Source organism: Rhinopithecus roxellana, chromosome 3 (assembly GCF_007565055.1).
Source record: "Rhinopithecus roxellana isolate Shanxi Qingling chromosome 3, ASM756505v1, whole genome shotgun sequence".
NCBI classification, from domain to species: domain Eukaryota; kingdom Metazoa; phylum Chordata; class Mammalia; order Primates; family Cercopithecidae; genus Rhinopithecus; species Rhinopithecus roxellana.
In genome coordinates, this window is record NC_044551.1 from 176,756,484 (window position 1) to 176,779,974 (window position 23,491).

Below are 23,491 nucleotides of genomic sequence, written 5' to 3' on the forward strand. Positions count from 1 at the left end.
AGGATGCATGACCTTGGACAGATGCCGCTCTTCTCCCCACCTCAGTTTCCTCAGCCATAAAATGGGGCAGGCTGAACCCAAGGGATCCTTTAACTGAGGGTTGCATCACATTCTCTGTGCTGAGTGTGTCCCTCCTGCTTTCCTTCTTGCCAGGGTTAGAGCCCACCCAGACAGAGCGACTGAGGTGGTAGTTCTGCATGAGTGGCTAAGTTAATAGAAATCCCCAGACACCTGCAAAATCGAGCTCAAAGTTCAGGCATTTATCTACCTATTTCCAGATATCTCCATTTTCCCATCTACTAGCTGAGTGACCTTGGGAAGCCACAATGTTACAAAAAAGCACAGGAATCACTGTGTAACATTTGGTAGGAGCTACTCTTAATCTACTATAATGCCAAGCCTTTGTGAAGCAGTTTAAACATATTATCTCTTGCAGCACTCTTAATTACCCTGTGAAATAAGTTGTATTATCCTCTTTTAATAGATGAAGAAACTAAGGTTCATAAAGATGAAATAATTTACCCAAGCTCTCACACTTAGGAAGTGCATGAGCTACAACTAGAACTCAGCTATCTCTTGCAAGAAAGTCTCTACACTCACAACCCAAGTCAGATTCTCCCTAAGCCTTACTCTCCCCACCTGTAACTGAGAATACCCATACTCACATGCAGTGCTGTTGGAAGGATGAAAAGGGGCTATATGTGTACTTTCCCTACCTCAGTGCCAGGATTCAGGAGATACTTCACAAAGGGTCATTATTTTACCACTATTTTAAGATTTGGGGAAAAAAATATATCTGTTGGCTGATTCTGTTTCAGCCATTTAGTTTCAGGCACATATGTTCAGTGTCTCAGAATAGTACTTCTCAAACTTTTGTGTGCAAAAGAATCACCTGGAGAGCTTATTAAAATGCAAGTTCTAGTTCATTAGATCCGAGGTCAGGCCTGAGAATGTGCATTTTTTACCAGCTCCCAGGACATGCCAGTGCCACTAGTCCAAGGAGCACACTTTGAGTAGTAAGGACTTAGAGCAGCACTCCTGGTCCCATCTCAAAAAGAGGTTTCCAATGAGGGTAGCTGTTCCCAGTGTTTTGTTTGTTTGTTTGTTTGTTTTTGTGAGACAGTCTCACTCTGTTGCCAGGCTGGAGTGCAGTGGCACGATCTCAGCTCACTGCAACCTTTGCCTCCTGGGTTCAAGTGATTCTCCTGCCTCAGACTCCTGAGTAGCTGGGACTACAGGCACACACCACCATGCGCAGCTAATTTTTGTATTTTTAATAGATACAGGGTTTCACCATGTTGGCCAGGATGGTCTCAATCTCTTGACCTTATGGTCTGCCCACCTCGGCCTCCCAGAGTGCTGGGAGTACAAGCATGAGGCAGCGCACCCGCCCCCCAGTGTCTTTTAAAGCAGTGATTCCCAACCTTTTTGGCACCAGGGACCAGGTTCATGGAAGACAATTTTTTCACGGAACTAGGGTCTTCATCAGGGTCTTCGGATGAAACTGTTCCACCTCAGATCATCAGGCATTAGTTAGATCCTCATAAGGAATGAGCAACCTAGATCCCTCACATGCACTGTTCACAATAGGGCTCGCACTGCTATGAAAACCTAACGCCAGGCCGGGCGCGGTGGCTCAAGCCTGTAATCCCAGCACTTTGGAAGGCCGAGACGGGCGGATCACGAGGTCAGGAGATCAAGACCATCCTGGCTAACACGGTGAAACCCCGTCTCTACTGAAAAAATTACAAAAAACTAGCCGGGCGAGGTGGCGGGCGCCTGTAGTCCCAGCTACTCGGGAGGCTGAGGCAGGAGAATGGCGTGAACCCGGGAGGCGGAGCTTGCAGTGAGCTGAGATCCGGCCACTGCACTCCAGGCTGGGCGACAGTGCGAGACTCTGTCTCAAAAAAAAACAAAAAAAAAGGCTGGGCGCGGTGGCTCAAGCCTGTAATCCCAGCACTTTGGTAGGCCGAGACGGGTGGATCACGAGGTCAGGAGATCGAGACCATCCTGGTCTACACGGTGAAACCCCGTCTCTACTAAAAAATACAAAAAACTAGCCGGGCGAGATGGCGGGCGCCTGTAGTCCCAGCTACTCGGGAGGCTGAGGCAGGAGAATGGCGTAAACCCGGGAGGCGGAGCTTGCAGTGAGCCGAGATCGGGCCACTGCACTCCAGCCTGGGCGACAGAGCGAGACTCCGTCTCAAAAAAAAAAAAAAAGAAAAGAAAAGAAAAGAAAAAGAAAACCTAACGCCACCGCTGAGCTGACAGGAGGCGGAGCTCTGGTGGTAATGCTCCTGCCCCGTCTGCTCACCTCCTGCTGTGCAGCTCAGTTCCTAACAGGCCAGGGACTGGTACCAGTCCATGGCGCAGGGGTTGGCAACACCTGTTTTAAAGGAAGCCAGTCAGGATTCCTGGCCATGTCCTACACACACACACACACACACACACAAAGTGGGATGAGGAATAGAAAGTGTGGTGGAGGACCAAGATCACAGATCTGGTAGATTTGAGCAAAATGAGGCTGAAGAGAATTGAATCAGGCTAATTAGCCGGGCATTGGCAATAGTGATTATTTTTCAAGGAGACGTAAGTGACAGAAATCCCTACCTCCAGGCCCAATTACCATGTCATCAAGCACTAGGTTTGTCTCCTGGATTTCTGTGCTTGGCGTGAAAGACTGCAGGAGTTGCCACCACCTCCACCACCACCGCCACTGCCACCGTGGGGAGGGTTTGACCTGAAGTCACTGGTACTTGCCAGTTCCCCAGAGCAGGGGCTAGCCCAGGTAGGGGCTGGAGAGGTCTTGCCTTGACCTTCTCATGGTTCTTTGTCCTGCCCTTCACGGTCCATGTGCTGGCCACCACCACTCCCACACATGCACCTCTGGAACTATTTGGCACCAACCAAAGACCTGAAAAAGTATTTCACTCACTCACATTCAGCCCTGCCTCAGACCGCAAGCATCATCAGCAGCAGCAGCAGCAGCAGCATCGCTATTATTTATGGAGCTGCCATTACATGCTAGATGTCTTCCATATATATGATTTCTAACCATTAACTAATTCCCCATAGGGTAGGTCGTATTATTTCCATTTCATAAGTGGTAAAAACAAGGCTCAGAGAGAACTAGTCACTTCCTCAAGGAACACAGCAGCCAACTTAGAATGTGCACTCCCATCTGCGTGCCCCCAGAACGTGTGTTTTGAGAGGGGCAGGCTAAGTGGTCCCGCATGGAGGCTCCCAGCACTAACTTTGGGCTGGATGCCTGGGTTCAGCTGCTTGCTCCCCGTTTCACTTACTGCTGTGCGATCTTGGCCATATTACCTCACTTTCTAAGTCTGTCTTTCCTGTCTGTAAAAATGAGTGTAATAACAATCACACCAATCTCATAGGGTTGTTGTGAACATGATATGCCATCATGAATATAAAACACTTAGCATGAGGCCTGGAATGGAAAATGTGCTCAGCAATGTGAGTGAGAATTAGTATTACAGTTTCCATTCCACACTGACTTTCAGAAAGGGGCCCTGTGTTCTTATGGTTTAGGATAAAACCAGATACCAGCCCAAACTGCACTCTCCCTGTCCCCCTCCAAGAATCCTCTGACTGGCCCCTTATCTGGGACAGGGCACGAAGGGAACCAGACGGACATGGCGCATGCCTTCCAGCTGCTAGAGATAGGCCTGAGGCTCTGGCATTTGAGAGGGTCCACAGCAGAGGCTGTCCTGGGCCTAAGGCTGTCGGCCTAGTTGGCTGCGATGTCACAGCCAGGAGGCCCCAGTTCCATTCCATCACATCACCGGCAACAGCAGAAGAGGGAAGAGGATTTTCTCTGGCAGATGGCGAGCAGGTGGTGTGGCAGTGGGCGGGCTCCCATGATCACCTCCACCTGGTCTGTGCCAAGTCACTGAGCCCAGGGCCCAGAAAGGATGCGGCAGTAGCCTCCTCAGACCCCACGCTACCAGGTCCTGCAAGGGACTGCATACCAAGACTTGGGTGAGTTTGGTCTTCTCCCAAGGGAGAAGCAGGAGCCAGAAGGCCAAGAAGAGTTGGGCTGCTCCCTGGGACCGTGGGTCTCAGGGAGCTCAGTCTCTACCTTGGAGCTGCCTTCCTCAGGGCCACTGCCCTCGGTGCTCCTGCTGCCTGGCATGCTCCTCTCCCCACCTTCCACGCAGTTGGCTCCTTCTCAGCTCACACATCCCCTTCAGAGGGGCCTGCTCCAAAGAATCCCACACCACCCTGAGCTCTCTATTGCCAGGGTTCCCTACCTGGCCTAACCTTAGGCTTACCTTCAGAACTTTAGAATAAATACCAAAGCCTGGACCCTACTGCCCATCAATCCAGGATGGTTCTCTGGGGGTTGTCACTTTGTAGGAGACAAGGTCTGCTGGCCACACTTCAGCCTTCTTCCCTACTCAAGTTGTGGGTTATATTTAAGGTTCAGTGAGGCTCACGGTAATGTTATCTTCTAGCATTTACAGAATACCTACTAAGCTCTAGGTGGATTACACACTGTGTAACCTTTTCCTTACATGAAAGCTCAAGTTTAATTCTCATAGCAACCCTGTGAGGTAGATTTGGAGAGGTCAAGAGGCTTTTGTGAAGTCACGATCAGCCAAGCCAGATGGGATGGAGCTGGAATGTGAAACCAGCTGTATGTGAATTCAGCTTTGCCTGAGGACATAGCCTGGGCTCTTGCCCTGCAGTTTGGGATAGAGAAGGGTGCAAAGTCTGCGAAGTAGTGAGGCTGGAGCCTGAACTCTGGGCTTCTCATCACTCTTCACCTTCTCACTGTGCAGTGACTAGGGGTGAGGGCTCCCATGGGTGGGCTCCAAGTCACACAGCAGGCCTTTCCCAGGGGCTGCTTGTTGTCATCTCCCCAGCCTCATCCCAGAGCATGCTGGAACCCCTGAAGTCCCCTGGGCCATGGCAGCCCTGGAAGGCCCCCTAACCAGGTGCTTCTCCCTCTTTTGCTCCTCAGGGCAAGGACTGCACTGTGCCCATCAACACCTGCATCCAGAACCCCTGTCAGCATGGAGGCACCTGCCACCTGAGTGACAGCCACAAGGATGGGTTCAGGTAACAGCTCACCCCTGGCCTCCCTCACTGTATTATTTTGTCCTCACACTGCTAATAAAGACATACCTGAGACTGGGTAATTTATAAAGGAAAGAAGTTTAATGAACTCACAGTTCAGCATGGCTGGGGAGCCTCACAATCATGACAGAAGGCAAAGGAAAAGCAAAGGCATATCTTGTATGGCAGGAGGCAAAAGAGAGCTTGTGCAGGGGAACTCCCATTTATAAAACCATCAGATCTCATGAGATTTATTCACTACCATGAGAACAGTATGGGAGAAGCTGCCCCCATGATTCAATTATCTCCACCTGGCCCCACCCTTGACACTTGGGGATTATTATAATTCAAGGTGAGATTTGGGTGGGGACACAGCCAAACCATATCACTCACTTTGGAGGGCTCCCTGGGCAGGCTAAAGAAGCAGAGATTACACCCAGCGAGGGTATTCCCAGGGCCTGTGCTCTACTGGCCCTGTATGGGAATGATCTCAAGGCTCTTCGTACCCTCTAAGGGAAGGACAGTTTATCCCCACCGTGCAGATAAGGATGTTCAAGCATCAGAGGGACAAATCCTTTGCCCAGAGTTACATTAAGCATTGGTACAGGGATTTGAAACCAGGTCCCAACCTCATGCTTCCTATAAGGGAGGTGTCCGCTGCTGGCTAAAGTCAGAGAAGGACTGGGTGAAGGCTTAAAGACCGCCTGTCTGGCACTTCCACCATGCTTTTCTGAGTTATAAAATAAATAGCATTGATTATATGCTTACTATGCCAGGTACCAAGTAGTCAAGTATTATCTTATTTAAATCCCTACATGACCCCATCCAGTAGGTAGGTATTATCCTCATTGAACAGACAGGGAAGCTGAGGCATAGAAATGGACTTGCTCTAGGTCATATCTCCTGATGCTCATTCCTGGATCATCCAAGCCCACCTTCAGTCCTCTTTCCTTCCTGATATGAACATTTCAAGAAGAAAAGGGAATAGAAGTCACTTAGGTTTTTCTCCTCCCTGTCCTAGGAATAGGATTAGACTTCCACCCAAACCTCAGGACCCCTTCCTGCTTCCCATCTTCCCCAGCAGCTTTCAGATGCCCAGTTTTGCTGGCCTGTGACCCTGATAAAAACAGACTGTTGGGAACGGGCTCCTTTGGCATCCCTGGGGAGCCAGTTGGGGGCCGGCAGCCCCTTGGCAATAAAGGTGGGGGCACCCCATGCCAAGCCACGTGTGGGTGTCTTAGAGCTCAAGTTGCAACCAATTAAATATCAAAAGCACTCTGGCCAGAGGCTGCTGTGTGGTCTGGGGAAGAAATCAAGTTCTGGGCTCCCGGTTCTCTTCCCCGGGGAACCCACCCGCCCATGTGTCCACCTGCCAAACCAGCTCCATCAAGCTCTGCCTCCTGAAAAGTGAAATTCAAGGCAGAGTTCCCTTTCCTGCCTGGAGTCAGCCAAACCACCCACTCCTGCTGGCTCACGTAGAGCAGGGGTGAGGAGAAACTGCAGGGAAATATGGAGGTGGCCACGGGACCCCAGCCAGGAAACACCCCTCCAGGGCACACAGCCTGGGCTGCCCCACCCAGGCAAGAGATGGGGGTCAGATGAGGGAAGAGCTCCCCACTTCAGGCAACTGTGTTTCTCCTATCTCAGCTGGAGGTTCGAGTGAGCAGAAATATCCCATTTCCGTCTTCAGTTGAAGAGTTTCAGATGAACTGAAAATATTTTTAGAACTTAGGGGAAAAGGAAAAGGGCCCAGATCTACAGGATCAGGGAAATCGGGTGGAAGGTTAAGGCAATGAGGCAGTTGCTAGTGATGGGAGAGATCACATGCACTCCTCAAGGGGTAGGGAAACTCTTCTGCATCGGGCCAGCACCTGGCGGATGAAGGGGAGCGGTGCTTATCAGGAAGCTCCTTTTTGCTCCCCTCTTCCATTCTAGAGTAATTCCTTAGGGCTGCCATAACAACCACAGACTGGGGCTGCAATCACCAGAAATTTACTCTCTCACAGTTCTGAAGGATAGAAGTTCCAAATCAAGGCATCAGCAGGGCCATGCTCCCTCTGAGTCTCTAGGGGAGGGTCCTTGCTTGTCCCTCCCTGGCTTCTGGTGTTCCTGGCAATCTTTGGCATTCCTTGGCTTGTGGCTGCAGCACCCCTCTCTCTGCCTGCATAGTCACCAGTGCTCTCCCTGTGTCTGCCTTCCCATGGCCATCTGCTTTTAGAGACACCTGTTATATTGGATTAGGGGGTCCACACTCTTTCAGTAGGACCTCAACTTAACATCACATCTGCAAAGATCCTATTTCCAAATAAGATCACGTTCTGATGTACTCGGGGTTAGGACTTCAACATATCTTTTTGGGGGGAACCCGATTCAACCCATAACACATCTGAGTCATCAGCATCACCAGCCTCCTCATACACATGCTTCTCTAATCTTACTGCATTGCCTGCTCACAAGAACAGCAAAGGCTGGCAGAGCAGGCCACACAGAAGACCAACACAGGAGATGAGGTCTGCTCTCATCCCCACAACCAACTCATGGCTCCAGGAGTCTCCTCAACAGCTTTCCAAGGTTTCCAATGAAGACAGGGAGACATCAGCCTCCTTCCACCCCGCCACTCCTTTAGCAACCTCTCTTTCCTTGACCAGCCACCATATCTCACTGCCAGGACGCCCTAAGGCTCTGGGGGAGCCAAAGTAACTGGTCTGTAGGAAAACAAATGGGCAACGCCATGGTTTAGGACTTTCAGAAACCTACCCTCTGTCTGGCTCTGAAGAAGTAGCCTTTTTCCTGAGTGCCCGGAGTCCCTAACAGGAAAAAGGAATTAGTCATTTTGCTGTACCCCAAAAGCTGAGACCCAAGAGGCCCCTGGCCTTTTGTAGAAAATGTGATATAGTTTTCAGTCATACAAAGGAGACCAATTAAGTAGGATTCTAGGACCACTGAGATTCACTGCCTGTTCGCTGAGTGTAGTTTACATTTTTTAGCTAAATCCCAAATCAGAGCAATCTGAAACCTGAAATTCCAGGTCTGAAGCTGAAGTGCGCACTCATGGATGCAGTGAGAATCCCCGACAAACGGGTTAGGCCAAGGAAGGATCGAGATTCATTGCAGCATTTATTTAATCAAATAGCTGCTCACTCCGCCCCCCACCCCCACCCCTTCCGCACAGCCTTTATTTGTTCTAACTGATCTTGCATGCCCAGTCCTGGGGATATGACCAAGATCAGGCAGAGATGCAGGCAATTGAGGTTTTTGTCCAAGAGATTTAATACTGTAGAGACAAGTGAAGGAAATGCATCTTGCTGGCCCACAGTGTTTGAAGCCAAGTTGACCCGACGGCCTCACTCTTGGCAGGAGAGGGATCCTCCCGCTCTAGCCTTCATCCCCCAGAAGCTGGAGGGGCTCAGAAGTAGCAGGAATACATGATGGGGAGAAATGGCATCCCTGAGGAACAGTTAAGGAAGTAGGGTGATTTTGTGTAGAACTAAAGCTTGCTAATGGGTTCCGAGCATTCTCTATGTGCTATGTACCCTTCTAAACATTTTGCTTGTATAATCTCATTCAATCTCCACAACCACCCAGGTCAAGGTCAAGCAGCTAGAATGTATCAACTAGAATTCATTCCCAGGAAACCCGGGTGCAGAGTCTGGGACCTTGGCCACTATATTCTGCCCACCCCCTGACCCTGAGATAGAAGGGCTGCCGTCGAGTAAAAAAAAATCACTTAAAGGAGGACGTTTATTATGCTGTCTCTCTTTACCTGCAAAAGAGATCGTGCCTCAGAAGAGCTGAAGGAAGGGAGGTTTGGAGGACAACTGGAAGAATTTAAGCCATATCCAGGAAACCACTTCCATCTGGGGGAGTGATGACACCGGCCTTGTCGGCGGACAGGAGCCCTGGCGCGAGGCAGCCAGCATGGGCCAGGGGAGATAGAACATTGCCTAGAGATGGGGTTGGATGAAATGACCTTTTAGGCTCCTAAGGGTCTTCCTGCTCAGGGCCCCAAGGTCTCACGTGTCCAAAGTGCTTTCTCAGACCTTCATCTGAAGGAGAAACTAATTGTATTTCCCACCCGGTCTTCCTCGCTGCCACTCCAACCCACCTCTCTCCCTGACCCCTGGCTCCCCTGCTCCTCACCCCACACATCCCAAAGCTGCTCCTGCCCTCTGGGTTTTGAGGGGCAGCGGTGTGAGATCAACCCAGACGACTGTGAGGACAACGACTGCGAAAACAATGCCACCTGCGTGGATGGGATCAACAACTACGTGTGTGTCTGCCCGCCTAACTACACGGGTAAGGATCTCATGATTGTGTGTATGGCTGGGTGGAGGGGTGTCGCTAGAATACCATTTTCTTAACTTCTTCCAGGGACTCTCCTCCTCTCTGCCTGAGGACAGAGACTAGGACCCCAAGACTGTGCTATGCCAGGAGGGGCTCCCCAAAGGCCTGTTTGCTTCTCCATCTCCTCCACCACCAGCCACCAGCAAATCACTACTCCTTCCCACTTGAAACAGAGTCCCAGGCTCTTTAGCTGCTGTTCATCTCATTGCTGGCCATTCCCTCCTTTAGGGCCCCTGTAGACCCAGTGGTGTTTGAGGCTGGCAGAGAGGTGCTTGCATTGTGTTTATGCTTCCTTCAGGTCTAGTCAACCGTCTCTTGAAATCCACATTTTCCAGGCACTCAACTAGGAGCTAGGGATACAAAAATGACCAAGACAGAGTTCCTTCTCATACGAAGTTTATAGTCTGGTGGACAGAGGCGTGGATTCATTAGAAAGAGAACATAACATCTATAAGCCCTGGGGGTGTGGGATCACAGAGGAGGAACCTAACCCAGCCGGAGAATCCAGGAAGGCTCCCACAAGAGATCATTCCTCAGGAAGATCTTTCCACCCACCCATGCCCCAAACACAATACCTTTATTTTCCTACATTAATAGCCCCTAAAAAGGGCAGTTAAATATATCATTAGATTGTGAAGCAAAATGCTACCAATTTTGGTGCAAACACAGCCCGCTTTGTTATGAGATCAACCAAAAGTAGCATATCCCAGACTGGAATTCCATGAATTTGAGGAAAAGTCCCCATGAGACAAGAAGTTTGGGAAGTACTGCATATAATAATAACCTTCTTCTTGGTGTACCATGATACAAATTAGCATATTAGAGGTTCTGAAAATTCCTGCTTTAAAGAAAGCTGTTTGTTTGTTTAACCCAGCAGTTCCCAAACTTATTTGATCTCGGAGCTTCCCCCTTACCCCATCCTCGAACACTTCCCAGCCCAGAGATCTTGTGTTGCAAGAAGCACTTTTAGGAAATACCAGCCTAAGGCAAGGAGAAAATGAGGAGGGGGAAGCTCAGGGACTCCCATGCCCTGGACTACTGGAACCAGGCTTTTATGTCAGGAGTAAAGTGGGTGGTGGGAAGCTGTGGAAGATGAATAGAAGCATCCGTAAAGATGGCAGAGAAGGAAGCCAAATGGCTCCCATTATCCCTCATAGCCCATACCTTTATCAAGCCTCCAGCCCAACAGACACTATCCCCAAGCACACTCTTGAAACTGCAGGAACGTACCACCACCAACTGAGAAAACCACTCGCTGTAATAATCCTGGGCTTCCTAGGACCCCAGACAAGCTTCTGTGCTGGGAGAAAGTGTATGGAAATCTGTGGGGGCTGGGTGTGGTGGCTCACGCCTGTAATCCCAGCACTTTGGGAGGCCAAGGCAGGCAGATCACCTGAGATCAGGAGTTCGAGACCAGCCTGGCCAACATGGTGAAACCCCAGCTCTACTAAAAATACAAAAATTAGCTGGGCATGGTGGTGGACACCTGTAATCCCAGCTACTCGGGAAGCTGAGGCAGGAGAATCTCTTGAACCCAGGAGGCGGAGGTTGCAGTGAGCTGTGATCCTGCCACTGCACTCCTGCCTGGGAGACAGAACAAAACTCTGTCTCAAAAAAAAAAAAAGAAAAGAAAAGAAAGAAAACTGCTGAGGGGTTACCTCCCCTTCCATCTTTCATCTTCTGAGAGTGGAATTGTAGCCAAGAGTTGCATTAGCAACAGGCAACACTTACTGTGCACCTACTGTATACAGACTACTAAATTAGCCACTTAGACCAAGAAATCTAAGGTATGCCCTCAGCCCACAGGGGCTTCTGGTCCATGAGAAGAATCACTGTATAGAGTCATTGGTCAAGAAGAATCAGCTTAGTGCCAGAAGAGAGATGACAGAAATCCCAGTAGTGAAAATGGAGAGGGCAGTGGGGCTCTAACAAAGGCTTAGTGGCAGGGGAGGGGCTTGAACTGAATTTCAAGCAGGCAGATGGGCAGCAGGAGGACACTGAGGAGGCATTGATGAAGTGGTTTCCTGCCGCAGTTGAGGCCTACCTGGTGTCTGCTGTTGACCAGGGTGCACTGCTGATTTGTTGCACTTTGGTCCTGACAGTGAGTGCTTGTATAATCTCATTTAATGTCCACAACTGCCAACGTCAAGGTCAAGCAGCTAGGAAGTGTCAACCAGAATTCATTCCCAGGAAACCCAGGTACAGAATGAGGCTTGGTGGTTTGCTCCGTCCTGGAAAATGTGCACGTCCCACATAGATGCTTGTCTGCTTCTCTGGGTCTCTCCAGATGACAAGGAAGAAAGAGGAGGCTTCTCAGGAACACAGTGCCCTCTGTGGCTTTGAGAGACTGAAGGCAAAATTTGGAGGGAGGCGTTCAGTGCTCCCTCCCAGGACATGGTTGGGGTCAGCCTGTCTCCCCCACAGCAAAGAACAGACTTAGGGGCTGTCTGTTATTCATTACCCTGCAGCCAGCCCTCTGGACCTACCTGCCTATACCCTGGGAGCAGGAGCCCGCCCTGCTGCCACTCCACTCCTGGAGAGAACGTTCATGGTTAGACCTTTCCCTCTCTTAGATCATTCTCCATCTGGCTTGACCAAGTGGAATTTGAGGAAACCCAAAACTCAGATCTTAAAAGCTGGTGTTGCTTGGGAGCTGCTGTTCTGCCTTACCATCCTCCCCCACATTTCTAAAACACATTTTCAGGTGGTGTAAGCTTTTCAGGGCTTATCTGCAAGGGCCATCCCTGGGTATTTATGATCCATTAGGTATTTTGTAGCACTGCAGACTTCAAAGGCAATGTGTCTAGAGACCAGAACTTCAAATTCCTTTCATACTTCCTTCCCTGAAAAATCCAAGGGGCTTACTTATCTATAACAGGTGAACTGGGCTGCTAAGCCTTGTCTGTGTCTCTAAAGCCTCCTCTGACCTCCTGGGGGAGGTTATGGGTCCCCCTTGTGCTTCCACAAAGTTTGCCCTTCTGGTCACACCTACAAGTCTGTGTTGTAATTGCCTGTTTGTAGACCTTCCCAAATAGGCTGTGGGTAGGACAGGACCCGGCCACTGTTGTGTCCCCAGCACCTGGCACAGGGCCTGCCACACAGGAAGTGCTCAGTAAATAAGTGTGGAATGAAAAAAACAAATGAATAAGCGTGGCCCAAAGTCAGGACCAGGCATCCTGTGCTCTCAGCTGCACCTGCCCCTGCCCCTGAAAGATCAAGTAAAACAGCCAAATCGTGATGCTAGGACAGTGTCCAGGAGGACACCTGGAATCTTCCCATGGTCACTGCCAAAGAAACCAAGGCAGAGGTGCAGGAGGACACACAAGGAGTGAGAAGGCAGGACTCCTGACGTCCATGCCCAACTGACCGGGGGCTGGATGAGTCTGATCTTCTGGCCAGGATATTCCCCCCCAATCCTCTGATCTTCTGGCCAGGGTATCCCTACCCTGCCTAAGGCCTGAGCTATCTCCCCTCTCCGTGCCAGGTGAGCTATGCGACGAGGTGATCGACCACTGTGTGCCTGAGCTGAACCTCTGTCAGCATGAGGCCAAATGCATCCCCCTGGACAAAGGATTCAGGTAAGACCTGGCTTCGTGCCCCCAGCACAGAGTCCATGAAAACTCTGCCTCTAACAGTCTAGGTTTTAGGCAGTCTCTGGTCTCTCTGCATGCTCTCTCTCTCTCTTTCTGTCATGTGCTTCTCTGTATCTCTGATTCAGCCATCATCTAATTCTCTCAGTCTCTGTTTCCCTATGCGTGCCTCCGTCTCTCTGTGGGCATCTCTAAGTCTCTGTAGATAGACAGGTAGGTAGGGAGAGAGAGAGACGGAGACAGAGAAAGATCTACTCTTTCTCTTCCCTGCACCTTCTTCCTTGCCTCTCCTCTCCCACCAACTTCCCAGTGCTCTCAGCATATCCCTCCTTTCCAGAGCTAAAGAAGTAGAGCAATTCCACTGGGGAAGCAGAGTCTAAAGCGTATTTGGTCACCTTCTCCATGTGCGGCCTTCGCAGTATGCTGCCCCTCCAGTCTACAGCAAGTTTCTCAGCTTATGCACCTGTTGCAGGGGAAGGGGACAGGAGCACTGTGGTCCAGCAGCATGGCCACTGGTGGAGCTGTCTCCATGGCAAGCAGCAGAGCCAATAGGAGCCAGGGGAGCATGTGAGCGGCCCTCAGGGTGTATGGAGAGGCTGCCTCAGGAGAAAGCCATCCAGTTCTTGAGGCTGAGGATCCAATGGCACCCCTGGGAAATCCCTCCCAGGCCCTGTACTCACCTCTTCCTTTCACCTTCCTTCATGAAAACTTTTGCCACTGCCTCTTCTGGAGAAGATCGTGAGACCCTTGAGACTGGTGGTTTTCTGACATCAAGAGGGAGATCCCAGAACTCTGTGGCCAAAAACATTCTTCCTGACCCCAGTCCTGCCTTCTACACACAGCTGCCTTCTTCTCCCCAGCAATCTCTATCTAACACCAGAGGGAAGCCGCTAGCACCAAGGAGTCAGGGTTTTGGGAAACAGGCAGTCCAGGGCAACTGGAGAGACCCCAGGATGTTCCCTTAGTAGACCCCATAAATGATCTTACAGAGCCTCCCCTAGGGATGAGGGCCCTGGGCCCTGAGCTCCATGCCTGTGCTGACAACTCTTTAAGGAGAATGCCCACCAGTGGCATCTCCAGCCTCTGGGGGGCAGAAGCTCACGCTCTAGGTCTTGATGGGTCCAGGAACTGTCGTCATCCAGAGTCTGTCCTGTTCTCAGTCACAGGGCAGAGAGTTCTCAGACTCTGGGGGTGTTTGCAACTATGAGTCTAAACAGCAAAACTTAGGACTTCAGGAAACCCCAAGATCTCAGAAAGTGCAATCACAGAATCTTAGAAATTTAGAATTAGAGAATCTCTGAAACTTGAACTTGTAAGCTCTTAAAATCTTAGAATCTAAGAAGCAGGAGTTCTAGTTGTTGCTCCAGCCAGCCCACCCATCAGTCCACAGATCTTGATTGTGTGCAGTGTAGTGGGGATTGGAAGATGGTTTTAATTCCTCTCCTCAAGGCCCTTGCCATGGACCTAGGGGAGGAAGATTTGACACTGAGTAAATATTTAGTAAAGAAGAAAGTTCTAGGCCCCACGATTCTGGCTGTGTTGCTGGGGTTCTAAGGAAGGAAGAGCCTGCTGGAGGAGAGCAGCAGCCTCACCCCTTTAGGAGCAGAATGAGGGTGACCCTTGAAGGTGGGTGGAATTTGGATGGGTTGAGAGAAGGAAGGATGGCCCCACTGGGGGAAGAAGAGGCGAGTAAGTAAGGGTGAGAGGCAGACATAAGCATGTCTTTTCTTGTGTCTCCCTTTTCTATTTTCACATCACAAGCCTAGAGCTTATCACCAGGGAAAATGCCAAGAGGCTCTGGTTTTGCTCAATGAGACCAAATGAAGCTTCAGCCCTTCCATGTGTCTACCCCATTCCTATCTACCTCATCTGCCCCATGCCCCCTCAGATATGCCAGGTGGGACTTTTAGGCGGTCGAGTTACCTGAGTACAAGGGTGAGAGATGCCTCACAGGACCTCCCCGTCTACTTCCACCCCCAGATTTGACTTCAGTTTACTGCTGATCTTTAAGCAAGTATGGGATACTGTGAGGGGACAGGGAAGAATGAAGGGGCAAGGGGTGGGAAGAAACGTGTACATGCAAATGTGAACCCAAAGCAGAGTAGGCCAGGCTGGCAAGCAGAGTGATTTGGGCATGCCTGGGAAGGGGCAGGGAATGAGGATCTGCCCATGGAGAGGAGATAAATTGCCTCTTGGTTGAGTGGATAGCAAGCTCAGAGGACACAGGCTTGTACCAGCACTGGTCAGAAGTGGTCTAGGAGCTACCCTGGTCAACATGGTGAAACCCCGTCTCTACTGTAAATACAAATATTAGCCAGGTGTGGTGGCGCACACCTGTAATCCCAGCTACTCAGGAGGCTGAGGCAGGAGAATCACTTGAACCCAGGAATGAGAGGTTGCAGTGAGCGGAGATCGCACCACTGCACTCCAGCCTGGGTGACAGAGCAAGACTCTGTCTCAAAAAAAAAAAAAAAAAGATTTGGTCAAGGGTGCAGCTGTGGGGTTGGAGTGCTGGAGAGCTAACACTACCAGGTTTTTATGATCCCCAGAACTTATTCCTAGAAACCTCATTGTAACCAAAGTCGCTTGAATTCTAAGACAATATAGGAAAGAACGAAATCAGTCTAGCTTTCATAATCTTGAGATACTGTATTTATATGTGATGTCATTGTCTTGAGAAGGTCTACAGGCCAGCTCAATAATGTTAGGTTTTCATTAAAATGTGTTTAAAGCAAAAATTCTTCCAGTGCAACATTTTATCATTTTATCTCCCTCATCTCCCATCATCAAACAGCTCATATCTTATGGCAGCCTCTAGGGATATTAGCCAAAGAGATACACAGTCAGGGTGACCTTTGCCCAAGTGTGAAGGTGTTTATCCTTGGAGTTCTCCTTGTATGTTCCCTCCCTCAATGAGGTCTCAATGAAGGGCAGATACTACCTGTCCATAATACTGAAAATAACAATAGCCAAAAGAAAGATCACAATGACTAGCATGTACTGCTAACTTATTATTTGTCAGGCAAGGTGTATTATCCGACATCCAACAATCTGAGAACGTAGAAACTCATTCACATTTTATGAGGCTCACTGAAGTGACATAAGCCACCTTTGCACACACATATAAAGGGGTGGGGCTGTGAATCAGTCTGGGCCTGACTGATTTCTCAGCTAAATCCAGAGACTCCAGATGTCCTGGAACCAAGGACAGCACTCGGTTACTCCCCCTTGTGCAGAATCAGTAGACCCAACACATATTAAAATGCATAAACTTTACACTTTAACTGGAAGAAAGATAAAGGCAAGCATTTGAGAACAATAGGGAATGCAGGTTATAGCACCAGCTGCCTCTCTTTAGTTGATGGAGAAATATTATATAGGTCCTTGCTACCAGAGGTTCTGGAACCAGCAGGATCAGCATCACATGGGCGTTTGTTAGGAATGCTAGTTCCCAGGCCCCACCCAGACTCCCTGAATCAGAAGACACATTTTAACAAGATCCCTGGGTGTTTTGTATGCTCATTAAAGTTTGAGACTTGCTGGTATGGAGAGGGCGGCAGCATTTTAAAAGAAGGAGGTTAACACATTTGCCTCCAGACCTCCACTGCTTAGTCTGAGAGTGAGAATAGCTTCCCTAATTCCTAATAAAGACCTCACCAGTAGCCTTGAAGTCCAGGCTTAAAATATTGGATTTTATCCTGTAAGTATTGGCCAGCTATTGTTGCCTTAGAGAAAGTCAAATAGCTTAAGTTGCTCTGCGACTACTTTTTAGAATTCAGGAGACACACGAATGCCTACCTGGGCCAAGTTTAACACAGTAGCAGAAGTATACATGGTGCTATATTGAGCACATGCCCCTCAAAGGCATTCTCAATGTGTTTCCTTAAAAGACTCCTCTGGCTGAACATGTAAGTTTGTACTTCTAGTGCAGCAATAGGTTACGTATTTCAAATTTGCCAGTCAAGTAAAGATGAATTGGTCAGATCTTAGCGGATTTCAATTTTTGAGCATAGGCCCGTAAGTCCTCAGTTTCTGGAACTTGTTCCAGTCAAGGACACGTCACCTGCTCTGTGTCTTACCTAGCTATGAACCTACAGCCTGCATCATGCTCTGCCAACCCCAACGATGCCAGTGGGGTTGCCACGTGTGGATTCCACCCCACTTCTATCCATTCCTAAAGAGGAGAGGAGGAGAGGGATGAGGGAGGACCATCCCTTTGCCCTGATTGTCCCGTGGGGCTGCTTTTCAGATAGCCTAAGAGTTCAGAGAGCTCGCTCCCTCCGCCCTCACCTCCCTGCCTGTGTCACCTCCTTCTGCCATGCCGCTGCCGCCTCTGACTTGGATATGTTGTGGCTATTGTTTTTCCTCTGCCCACTAGAATTCAGCTGTTGGGCCCACAAAGGTACACAGGCTTTGCAGAAGGCAGAAGCACCAGGAATCATTTGCTTATATGTGCCTGTGGGTGCACCTAAGCCTCTGTGACTCAGCCCCTCGGTGCCTTCGGGTGTGTTTCTATGGTGGGATTTCGGTTGAACGTTGCCCGAATGTTGCCCCAGACAGAGGAGCCCAGAGATGCATGTTTCTGGCCCACACTCAAGCAGACCAGGTTTTAGCCAAGGTGGCTTCTTCTGGCCAGGTTTTAAACCTTGTCTAGAAGGGGCGATAATGGAATTGCTGACGCACCACTCTTTTAGGAAGGGCCAGATTGGTGTGCAGGGCCTGGGGTGGAGCAGATGTTCCCATCCTCTTGGCCAGGTAATATGAGCCACTTATTAAGGCAGAAGAGATTTTTGCCTTTCTCATCCTGGTCTGAATCTCAGAGTGCAAACAGTATCATATCATCTTCTACATGTCATGTTGAATATTTACTTAATGTTTAATGCACTACACAAAGCATATCATATCATTTTTAAAGCAACCATAAGAGGTGGAGTTATTTATCAACTGCATTTAAAGATGAAGAAACTGAAACACAGAGAGGTAATGAGTGACTGATCCACCTAGAACAGTTTCTGACACGCAAGTGTAAACTAAGTATTATCAATCGATGGGGGTATGAGGATCCTCAGGGAAGTGCCTGCAGTGCTCTCTGCCCTCTGGTTTCTTCCTTATAATGGAGCATGGTAGACCCTCCCTTACAGGGTCCTGGGAGGCCTCAATGAGAACTCAGTGAAAGGGGCATAGCACAGTGCCTGACCCAAAGGAAGGACCAAACTGAACGTCAGTTTCATGTAGGAAGTGGCAGATCCAAGCCAAAAGCTGGATGAGTCCACCCCTGTGTTCCTCACCCTGGCTCTGGAACACAAGACTCACCCCACCACAAATGGAACAAAGGCCATGGGCCACCAGGGAAACCTGCTGTGGGGCCAGGCTTTGCAGATCCCAAAGGAACTTGGGTAGATAGAGGAGATGGGGAGAGGCCACTGCTGAGGGGGGCTGGAGAATGACTGCCTGGAAGCTGGCCCTGCCTTGAGGAACAGCCTTGCCTCTGCCTGTGTTCCAGGTGCGAGTGTGTCCCTGGCTACAGCGGGAAGTTCTGTGAGACAGACAATGATGACTGTGTGGCCCACAAGTGCCGCCACGGGGCCCAGTGCATGGACACAATCAATGGCTACACATGCACCTGCCCCCAGGGCTTCAGGTAAGGCAGCAGGGTACCTCAGGAAAGAGACAGCCTGGGCCAGGTGGCAGGGGCTGGGGCTGACTGGTGAAGGTGGCCAGGGTGGAGACTCAGGCCCAGGTGGCCGTGGCCCTGGTTCTGGGTGATGCCTTTATTCCCCTGACACCTTTGCAGTCCTTACATGTCCACATGAGGGAAATAGAGCAGGTATTGGTGATCCCACGTTGTAGATGGGAGAAGAGCTACTTGTGGCAACTCCACGTGAAAGCCGGACTTAGGTTCAGCTCATGTAATGTCATGCTTGGGTAGGATTCCATCTAATGGAAGATGCCACTGTCTTGAAGCCCAGCTTGCAGGGTGGAGGTAGCCATATGGCCATACTGGCCAGAATCTTCTTTCTAGGCTAGAGAATAAACATGATGGTTCCTCAGTGGTAACCTCTATTTTACTTCTGTTGCTATGAATTTGGCTACTCTAGATGCTTTATATAAATGGCCACATACAGCATTTGTCCTTTATCGGGCTTATTTCACTTAGTATATCGTGCTCAAGATTCATCCATGCTGCCGGGTATGTCAGAATTCCCTCTGTTTCTACTGCTGAACAATGTTCCATTGGACGGATGAGCCACATTTTGTTTGTTCATTCATCTTTCCAAGGGTGGGAATGTGCTCTTTTAAGAAATCACCCCCAGGCAATTCTGAGGACACTGAAATTTAGGGACCTCTACTGTAGTCCAACTCCATGATTTTAGTTCTTGGAGCCGAAGTCTTGCTCTGTTCCGCAGGCTGAACTCGCACTCCTGTGCTCAAGCAATCTGCCCCTGTAACTGGGATTACAGGCTCATGCCACCATGGCTACCCCAACTCTCTTAAAAATGGGAAATGTGGGACTTAGAGAAGGAAAAAGTCTTGCCCCGGTTAGTGGCAGGGCTGGAACTAGCCCCTAGAACTAGTGTTATTTCCCATCTCACTCTACCTCTCTGCTCGAGGTTCTTTGGCCTGAGTAACTGTGATTGTCTCCTCTCGGCCATTCTCCTATCTCCCTCCCCATTCTCTCCCGCCTTCCAGTGGACCCTTCTGCGAGCACCCCCCACCCATGGTCCTGCTGCAGACCAGCCCGTGCGACCAATATGAGTGCCAGAACGGGGCCCAGTGCATCGTGGTGCAGCAGGAGCCCACCTGCCGCTGCCCACCAGGCTTCGCTGGCCCCAGATGCGAGAAGCTTATCACCGTCAACTTCGTGGGCAAGGACTCCTACGTGGAACTGGCCTCCGCCAAGGTCCGACCTCAGGCCAACATCTCCCTACAGGTGTGTCCCGCCCTGCCCTGCCCTGCCCTTGGGAGGACCCCAACATGTCCCCAAGCTCTGATTTGTTCAGAAAATTGCTGGAATGCCCCATCTTAGCAGTAAAGCACCATCAGGGACAACACTCAGCTTGAGGACATCTGGACCAACTCATCCAGAGAGTTCTATAGATAACTCCTGACCAGCTCTTGCTGCAAACTGCAGCCCCCACTTCCAGCCTCATTCACTCAATCCTCCAGAAAATATGCATTCAACTATTGTACGCCAGACGCTGTGCTGCGGAACTGGGATTCAGTTCAAGACAGACAAAACCCCTTGTCTGAGGCCCATCCACTAATCCAAGAATCTCATTCCGGGTGACTGGCTATGAATGCAACTTCTGAAACCAGCAATTTTCAGCCTTGGCAATACTTTAGAATCACCTTGAGAACTTAAATTATCTTTGGCCAGGTGTGGTGGTTCACGCCTGTAATCCCAACACTTAGGGAGGCTGAGGCGGGTGGATCACTTGAGGTCAGGAGTTCGAGACCAACCTGGTCAACATGGTGAAACCCAGTCCTACTAAAAATACAAAAATTAGCAGGGCGTGGTGGTGCATGCCTGTAACCCCAGCTATTGGGAGGCTGAGACATGAGAATCACTTGAACCTGGGAGGCAGAGGTTGCAGTAAGCCGAGGTCATGCCACTGCACTCCAGCCTGGGCAACAGGGCAGGACTCTGTCTCAAAAAATAAATAAATAAATAATAAAATTATATTTGCCTGGGCTGCACCTGCAAGGTCTGGGGTAAAGTCTAGACACTGGAATTTTTTTTTTTTTTTTTTTAAATTCCGCAGATGACTCTTAGCATAGTGCCCGGTTCCTAGCACACACTGAATTAATTATCATTGTTAGCATTTTCTGTATAACTCTTATTAGCCAGGCGCAGTGGCTCACGCCCACCTACAATCCCAGCACTTTGGGAGGCCAAGGCAGGTGAATCACTTTAGGTTGGGAGTTCAAGACCAGCCTGGTCAACATGGTGAAATCCTGTCTCTACTAAAAATACAAAAATTAGCAGGGTGTGGTGGTACACACCTGTAGTCCCAGCTACTCCGGAGGCTGAGGCACCAGAAATGCTTGAACCCAGGAAGCGGAGACTGCGGTGAGCCAAGACTGTGCCATTGCACTCCAGCCTGGGCCAAGATTCCGCCTCAAAAACAAAAATAACAAACAAACAAAAAAACCTTATTATTCTACTTTATACAGAGAAACCAAAGAAGGGCCTAAACTTGGGCAGGATCACATTATGCACCAGAGGGAGAGGGCAGATTAGAGTTCGGACGTCCTGACATACATAAATACATGAACATAGTGGTGCACAGTAGGCACTCAGTAAAAATGTGTTGAACTGGTTTGCTCAGTCAGCACTTGCTGAGGTGTAAGCTGAGGCCTTACCTTCTGGGGATTTACTGACTAGAGGGAGGAGGAAAGATGGACGTGAATTTAGACGCAGCACAGATTCAGAAGCTGCTGCCTGGAAGAGGGCTCTGTGAGATGGGCAGGGGAGGTTCAGTCTCAGGTAAGCCCTTACTAACACGCCCTGGCTGCTTTCTCCAGGTGGCCACTGACAAGGACAACGGCATCCTTCTCTACAAAGGAGACAATGACCCCCTGGCACTGGAGCTGTACCAGGGCCACGTGCGGCTGGTCTATGACAGCCTGAGTTCCCCTCCAACCACAGTGTACAGGTAAGGGCCTCTCTCCTTCCTGACCTGCTGTGTGTTTCCCCGAATCCTTCTGCCTCTGGGCCTGCAACTCAGAAGGGGGATTCAGGAGAACTCGGGTGTCCCTTCTCCCCGCCCCTACCATGCACATGCGCGCACACACACTTCCTCCTCGCTGAGTGGCGGGTGGGAGGGAGAAAGGCGCGTCGGAGGAAGAGGCAGAGGAAGGCAGGCCCGCTGAGGAGAGGTGACACCTCTTCACCATAAGATAAACAGGCAGCTAGCTACTGTGCGGGAGTGCGCGCTGCAGTGGGGACGAGGCTGCTTAATGAGGTGCCCTTTTCGAAATGTCATCTTAATCTTTTATTAGTTTAAGAAAGACAACGGGACAATTAGCATGCAACTCAAGGGGAAGAAACTCAAGGGCACTGAGGGAGCAGGGCCACCCCTTAGGTGACTTTCAAACCGTTCTGAAGGGCAGCTTTTCCTAAACTTCAGCCTCTCCAGCAGCCACCTTGGCTTGTGTGTGACGGACTTTCACTTCAGATGCTGCCATACAGCAACTTGCGACTGCTCACTTTTTTTTTTTTTTTTTGAGATGGAGTCTTGTTCTCTTGCCCAGGCTGGAGTGCAACGGAGCAATCTCGGCTCACTGCAACCTCTGTCTCCCAGATTCAAGCAATTCTCCTGCCTCAGCCTCCCTAGTAACTAGGATTAATTACAGATTCATGCCACCATGCCTGGCTAATTTTTCTATTTTTAGTAGAGATGGGGTTTCACCATGTTGGCCAGGCTGCTCTTGAACTCCTGATCTCAGGTGATCCACCCACCTCAGCCTCCCAAAGTGCTGGGATTACAGGTGTGAGCCACTGCACCCAGCCAACCGCTCACTTTTTGCATATAGCTGCTCCTTAAGGAATGATCATCTGGGGAATCACAGATATGCTAGTTGGATATGTTAGATTTTTTTCCACTTCTCAGTAAAATAAATGCTAAATATTACAATAAAAATTATTTTAGTTATATTTTTATAATAGTTATAAAAATGACTACTAAAAATTAAAAATGTCTGTGTTACACCTAAAATCATGTCAAACTACCAGTAGCAGGAGAGCCAAACCTTAGGGAAGACACAGTACAAAAGAGAGTCCACACTGTCCCCTCAGAGGCAAGAGCACGTTTCATAGAGATTGGTGAAGAGCTGCAACTTTCAGACATTTTTTTTTTCCTGCTAACTAAATCTTTTCTTCCATTAAAATCTTATATTGAACTTAAGAATCATAAATACTTAGAAGCAAAAAAACCACCCTGCAGGGTTGAAGCAAAGATCCCCCTTCACACACGCTGTTGTCAAGGCCCCTGATAAATGATCCAACAAACCCAATTTGAAAGCCATTGGTTAAAACCAGTGGTTCTCAAAGTGTGGTCCCCGAGGCAGCAGCACCAGCATCACCTGCGGACATGATAGAAATACACACTTTCAGACTCTACCCCAGAACTACTGAATCCAAAACCCTGGGGGTTGGCCCCAACACACCAGTGCTTCAGAGAGCCTTCCAGGTGATTCTAATGCACACGTCTAAGAAACACCAGTTTCCACAGGAAATCTTCCTGCAGAAGGAGCGGTCTGAGTTGAGCCTTGAAGAAAGGGAAGAACTTGTGAGAGCGGAGAGAACAGGTGGACAAGCCATGCTGGGAGGTTGGCAAAGACAGATGAGGGGCAAGGAAAAGGGTGTTGAGCAGAGCAGGAGGCTCCCGGTGGAAGGTGGATAAAGACCAAGCAGGTTAGGACAGTTGGGCACAGTGGACACCAGAAGAAAGAGCTCCCCCTAGTGGTCTCCCTAG

General features: G+C 49.6%; 1 protein-coding gene across 1 annotated transcript in view; it reads left to right on the forward strand.

The window, feature by feature from the left end:
• Window positions 1–23,491, forward strand: part of SLIT3 (slit guidance ligand 3) — a 651,942-nt gene that overhangs the window by 601,600 nt on the left and 26,851 nt on the right. The window contains exons 27-32 of the mRNA XM_010358190.2: window positions 4,985–5,082; window positions 9,236–9,375; window positions 12,908–13,001; window positions 18,517–18,654; window positions 19,704–19,944; window positions 21,540–21,670. Coding sequence (XP_010356492.1) covers window positions 4,985–5,082; window positions 9,236–9,375; window positions 12,908–13,001; window positions 18,517–18,654; window positions 19,704–19,944; window positions 21,540–21,670 — 842 coding nt within the window. The remainder of the gene's footprint in view (window positions 1–4,984; window positions 5,083–9,235; window positions 9,376–12,907; window positions 13,002–18,516; window positions 18,655–19,703; window positions 19,945–21,539; window positions 21,671–23,491) is intronic.